The sequence below is a fragment of the Myotis davidii genome, unplaced genomic scaffold (genome assembly GCF_000327345.1).
Source record: "Myotis davidii unplaced genomic scaffold, ASM32734v1 scaffold247, whole genome shotgun sequence".
Lineage (NCBI taxonomy): Eukaryota > Metazoa > Chordata > Mammalia > Chiroptera > Vespertilionidae > Myotis > Myotis davidii.
The window spans coordinates 402,941-408,987 of NW_006299593.1; the positions used below are offsets into that span (position 1 = coordinate 402,941).

The 6,047-nt window shown below is 55.9% G+C and overlaps 2 protein-coding genes across 3 annotated transcripts in view; both read left to right on the top strand.

Annotated features, from left to right (window-relative positions):
• RAB11FIP5 (RAB11 family interacting protein 5 (class I)) overlaps positions 1-1,957 on the top strand; it is a 16,931-nt gene extending 14,974 nt beyond the window's left edge. For both annotated transcript variants that reach the window (XM_015571487.1, XM_006775274.2), the window contains exon 6: positions 1-1,957. This exon is cut by the window's left edge and continues 286 nt beyond it. The gene's annotated coding sequence lies outside the window, so the exon portion shown is untranslated.
• A 1,138-nt stretch (positions 1,958-3,095) lies between these two features.
• The window catches only part of SFXN5 (sideroflexin 5), a 113,480-nt gene continuing 110,528 nt past the window's right edge, over positions 3,096-6,047 (top strand). Inside the window, exon 1 of the mRNA XM_015571491.1 lies at positions 3,096-3,656. Coding sequence (XP_015426977.1) covers positions 3,555-3,656 — 102 coding nt within the window. The 5' untranslated portion in view covers positions 3,096-3,554. The remainder of the gene's footprint in view (positions 3,657-6,047) is intronic.

Sequence of the window (6,047 nt, forward strand, 5' to 3'; positions counted from 1 at the left end):
ACTCACTCCCTGGGCAGGGAGTCTGTCCTTGGTTGTCACCCCTGGCTCCCCCTCCCTCCTGCCTCAACTGGGGCTGCTGGAAGGAGGGCCTCTGGACTCCGATTAGAGGTGGGTCTCACCCACCTGCCTATTTTCCTACCCCTTAGCTTTGGGGGTTCCAGAAATTAGAACAAAGAATTTAACCCTCAAGGCAGCAGGGGTGAGCTGCAATTTGATGTGGTATCTGGGACATACTCTATTACCCCACAGGGATGGTCAGCCGTTTCTCCCACAGCTAAACGCTTTTCCTCTTCATCTTCCTCCAGCCCCCAGAGGGCTCCTGGTATTACTAGGGCTGTGGCAGGGACCAAGCTGCCAATTTGTCTGTGAGTCATGGGCAACCAGGCACCTGCTCTTCAGCCTCAAGTCGTTCTCCGAGAACAAGGAGCCTGTATGGTCTAGTGCAGTGGTCGCCAACCTTTTGAACCTCACGGACCACCAGGGGTCCGTGGACCACCTGTTGGCCACCGCTGGTCTGATGTCCTGTCTGTCATGTCCTGAGTCTGTGTGTGTCCAGCTGTTTGAGAAGCGGATGTGGTGTGGACAGAAGGAGATACTGTGCATTCTCCAGGCCACTCCCTGCCCTCCTCTTCACTAGTCCATGGGTGTCATGTGTGAAGGTGGGGAGAGCCCGGGCAGGTGTGGACCCCTCCAGGCCTTGGGGCTTCGGACTGTTTGTTGGGGATCAAGCCTCCATCCCTGTTCTCGTTGCCTGTCCAGATGCCAAAACTCTGTGCTGCTACAGGATTTGAACTTTTGGAAACTGATTAAACCGTGCCTTTTGTGGTGGGGTCGGGGGCTTCTGGATGTAGACCCCGCCCTCTGTTTGGCGCCCCTCTCCCTCCCTGTTGAGCACAAGGGGCTGGATCTGGTAGGATGCTAGGAGCGGAAATGGATGAGGGGGCAGCCCTGTTGCTGCTCTGCCTTCCCCTAGAGTTAATTTCAGTGAAGGGTCTGGCCAACCTGCTGCTGCCCCCTTTACCTACCTGCTATCTTCTCTTACTCCCTCAACACCAATAGTGGGGATCCCGGATGAAAAAACTACATTCTGGAAGTGGGAGGTCCACTCTGCCTATACCTAGGAAAAAGCCTTCCCATCTGTCCTCTACCTGCCGTCCCAACCTGTCCCTTCCCCGTAGCCCTGACTGGCTTGGCTGTAGTGCACTTCGAACCAAGTGTCTGCCCTTTGGCCCAGCGCTGGTTTGCTTGCAGAAAACAGCAGGTTCCCCATGGCATCTGCAGGGCACCTTTGGTGGCTTGGGGCACCCTGCCTTAGCCAAGTTGTGGGGTGAGGAGGTGCCGAAGGAGGCAAGTTCGGACCCAATAAGGAGGTAAGGGCTCCTCGGGGATCCCTCTTTTTCTTGAGCTGGCCTGTGGGGTCACTCTCTGGGATCGCTCAGAAAGCCCAGGAAGGAGCTTTGCTCTGTGGGAGATGTCTCCCGCCAGGACAGAGCAGAGGGGCTCACATATGGGGGAAAGCCCCTTAACATGATCTACCTTACACACTCACTGAGGAGGAGAGTGTCCACAGGGACCTAGGGCTTGGTCCTGCTTTTGGGGGGTCATGGGAGGTTGAATATCGAAGGTATCTCTTCTGGGGGAAGAGGGTCACTCCTGCACTAGGTATTCCTCTGGGCTCTAGTCAGTCCCGGCCCTGAGGCTGACCTTCCACTCATCTGTGAACTTCCAGAAAGCCCAGGCCAGGGATGTCTCTGGGAGTTTGGAGTTGAAGCCCAGGTTCCTGTTGGATGTTTCTGCTCCTGGCCATGAGTTGGAAGAGGGCTGCAGGTGGGGTGGGCAGGGAGCAGGCACAGTTCTGCTTTGCCGTTTGTCTTCCTAGTTGTAACTCCTGTTTATAAAGACCTTGCTCTTCATGTTTCGAGCACTTTATGAAGAATAAAAAGTTCACAGACTGCAAGTGGCTCTGTTGTGTTCCTGGTTTGATGAGCATGTGGAGCAGGCTTCCTGGGGGAGGCAGGTGGTGGCCTTCTTGGGTAACACTGTCACTGCCCTGACATCAAGGCAGCGGCCCAGCATTGCCCAGCGGCCCGGACTCAGTCCTTTCTCACTCCCAGGAAGCAGTTATTGAATACTTGGGGGACACAGAGGATAAAAGACTTGATTCCTATTCTCAAACCATTTAGCCTTGGAGGGAAAGGTAAGCTACAAATCCAAGGTACAAATGGTTCTTCAGGAGTAGCTGGAATTTCTCTCCAGCTTTCAGGAACGTCTGTCTTGTGGTTCAACTGCTGGAGGATGAACTGACAGCTATGGATCATACATTGTTAAGAAACACATGGGAAGGCATGAGGCAACCCTGCACCTCACCACAAGACAGATCCAAAGTGGGGTTCCCTAGGGTCAGACTAAATATTTCTACTGTACTCTTGTGTTCATTATCCTTGCTGGTGCCTTGCTTTACCATCTGCAGCACCCCCATCCCTAAAGTCCTTGTAGTGCTCCCTAACCCCCCTGAGCCCCACTGGCCGCTCCCAGTTCTCTTCCTGCCCAGGAATTAGCCCCAGGAGGGATCTTTCTTGGCAAAAGGAAGTGGAGGCTGCTAAGGCTCCTAAGACCTCCTGTGCATTTCACTCAGCCAACAGCTATAGGGTGTTCCCCCAAGATGTATACACACTTTGAATATTAATTCCAATGGGTTAAATCGGAAAAGAAACATCAACGGAGCTATCAGCTTTTAGTAGTGTGTACATTTTGGGGGACACCCTGTATTTGAGTCCCTACTGTGAGCTCTCCCAAGTCTGGCACCATGGACTTAGCAGTGAATCAAAAAGTCACAACGGCCCTGTGGACCTTACAGTAGGAAAGACAAGACACTCAAAACAATTATAAATGCAAGGGCTGCAAAAGAAAGGCGTTGGTAATAGTGGGTTTTGTAGAAGTAGGGACATGAGTTGGGAAACACAATGTTTGCATTGAGGCCATAAAGAGAGCCAGCCTCAGGCGAAGACAAACAGTTAATAGTTTTCTAGGTACAGAATGTTCCAGGTTGGGCGGGGAGCACACAGCATGCCCCAGGCACCGACTATCAGGGTGGCTACAAAGCACAAGGCAGGAGCCAGGTGGGACAGAACTGCAGGAGTATCCGCAGTGCAACTCCTGCAGAAAGCCTTCGGAGAGTAACCCTAATCGGCGTCCAGTCCTGGCCCATCAGGTCCGGGGTCCCATGCGCTCCGGGAGTGACGCCCCCCGCAGCAACTCAAACTTCTCGGGGCAGGGGACCGGGAGGGGTCGCTCTGTGGTCCCCTTCGCGGGGACCTGAGACACGCACACTCGCAGGGTGTGCAAACTGGCAGCGGGAACCCAATCCCGCTCTGCGTGGGCGCAACTCCGCAGTCGAGGGCTGTCCAGCGTCTTGGCAAGAAAAACTACACTCCCCACAACACTCTGCGCCTCCGACTCGCTGCGGTTGCTCATGGCCAATCCGGAGAGGTAGCTGTGGCGGGGGCCGAGGAGGGACATTTTAAAAGGGCCGGGGATTGCGGGCGTCAGTGGCCATGGCGGATACAGCGACTACAGCATCGGCGGCGGCGGCAAGTGCCGCTGGCTCCTCGACCGATGCACCTCCTTTCCAGCTGGGCAAACCGCGCTTCCAGCAGGTGAGGACCGGGCTGCGCTCGGAGGGTCGGCGGGTGGCACAGAGCGGGTGAGCGAACTCCTCTCCCAAGTCTCCTTTAGCCCCGGGGTCTCGGACCCGCGGCCACCCCAGAGCCTGCGGCTACTGGATGGGGACCTCGGCCAAAGCCACTCCTTCCCCATTGGCCAGCGGGGTGAGCGAGGACCCCCACCTCGGCTGCCCATTGGCCGTCGGCGCCGTCGCTCTGCGGCTGCTCGCGCCCTCCTGCCTTTCCCCGCGGAGACGCTCTGTGATTGGCCGCTGCGGCCGCGGCCGGGGAGGTGGGCGCCGGGTCCGAGCGATGCTGCAGGGTCGCCTGGGGCCAAGCAGCTGCCCGCTCGGGGCGGAAAGTTCGAGTCCGGCCTGGAGGAGAAGCTGCCTGGGCCGAGCTGCCGCCTGCCCTTTTCCCCGGAGTTCATACCTAGCAGGAGGCCTGTGGTGGGAAGGAGGAAGCAGAGTGCCTATCTTAGGGAGCGAGGTTGGGGAGCCACTGGCTCACTCCATCCCCCGCTAGTACAGAGGTGCTTCTGAGCTGGAGCAGAAACTCTCCATTCCCAGCTCTGCCCCCACAAAGGCCCCCAAATGGGAAAAGCAAGCCTCCCCAATACTATGTGCCACACTTTCTTCCCCCAGATTCCATCCTCACAAGGGCCCTAGAATCAGGAAGCTGAAACTCCCTGGAAGGGCGCGGGAGCCCAGCCTACGCTTGGGCCCGGCTGCCTGCAACGCGGAGGAAATGAACTTTGTTAGGAAAAGGGCAAAAGCCTTGGCTGAAGTGAGGGCTTAGGGTGCGGTGGGGCGGACAGAAGGGAGTTTGCAGGAAGAAAGGAAATGTACAAAGGTCGGTTTTCTATTTTATTATTTATTAATTATTTAGTTATTATTTATTTTGGTGGTGGTGGTGGCGGTAGAAAAACTGGTTCAAGCAAGGTGGTGCACGGAGCCTCGCGGATAACTAGGGAGCTGTGTTCTAGCTTTCTGAGAAAATGTCCCCACTGTTTTAAAAAATAGGACTTTAATTGCTTTAAAAAAGAAATCAGCACAGCATGTAGGTGTCTGAGGTGAGACTGACTGTGTTCCTGCCAGTGTAGGGTGCTACCCGGGCCAGACTGTCAGGGGTGCCCCTGCCTGAACTTGAGTGACCCCTCATTGGCTGCCCCCCTTTCCCGGCCCTAGGCATTGGTCAAGGCTCAGCCAGGCCACCTCCTCCCTTCTTCCCTGTGACATTACCGCCCCCCCCCCCAGGGTACTGACTCCTTTCCACCCACCTCCTTGGCCACCCCAGTGGGATCCTTATAAGTCAGCCTGCCCCACGGTCCTCTGATGCTCTGATTACCGGTCTCCTTAACTCCTGTGCGCACTTTTTGAGCAAAAGGGCTGATCTTTGCCCTTCGTTGTCTCCATCCTAAGCCTGAGGTGGGGCTAGCGCTAGACACATAGTAAGGCGCTGGATAGAGATCTGTGCGATGGCTTTTCTCTGGGACTTGTTCTGGGACATTCAGTCACACAACAGACATTTATCAAGCCCGTCAGGGGACTGAGCCCTTTGCTGTGATCACTGCTGGAGCCGTCGTGCACATTTGGTTCCCCTGTTCTGGCAGCCATTGCCAGCATCTCTCTGGCAAGCCTCTGGAAGGCAGTAACAGTGTTTGCTTTTGAAGGGCTCCTCCTCCAGCACAGGAACCTGCATAAAGCACAGGGCATGTGATCCCTGCATGTGAAAGAGCTGGGCTTCCCCCCAAACCTGTTCCCCACCACACTGCTCCCAGCCCTGCAGGCGGCCCAACCCACCACCCAACTGACTCCTGAGAAACCTGGGCGTCACCTCTCCAAGTTTCCTCTCCCAAACTTGCTCTTTTCTGCACTTCAGGCCCATTTTGGGCAAGTTGGGGCCCCTGGACAGTCTATCCAAACTGTATACTTCCCTTCCCCTCCCTCACTTCCTAAACACAACCGGAGGCCCAGTGTTGTCTCTTAAACAGCTCTCCAACTCACGGGTCTCCACTGCCGGAATTCTGGGCCAGGTCCCAGCATCCATCTCCTGGGCCCTGTGGGAGCTTCCTAACAGGTCTCGCTGCTTCCACTTCCAACCCTCCTTTTCCTCATGGCAGAGTCCCAGTGCAGGTCTGATCAAATGACTCCCCCTTCCCCCAGCCCCCCAAGCTCAAACACCCTCTGCGGTGGCTTCCTCTGCTTCTGTAATGAGGACCTCACTTTTGAAGGGGCTCCAAAGACCTGCATGACCCACAGCTGCTGAACTCTTCTTCCTCAAACTGAGCCCCTACTTCCCCTTCAAACACTTCTTTTCACCATATTGGCTGCTTTCAGCACATGACTTTTTTGGGGGGGGGAGGGGGTCACCTCAGACCATTGG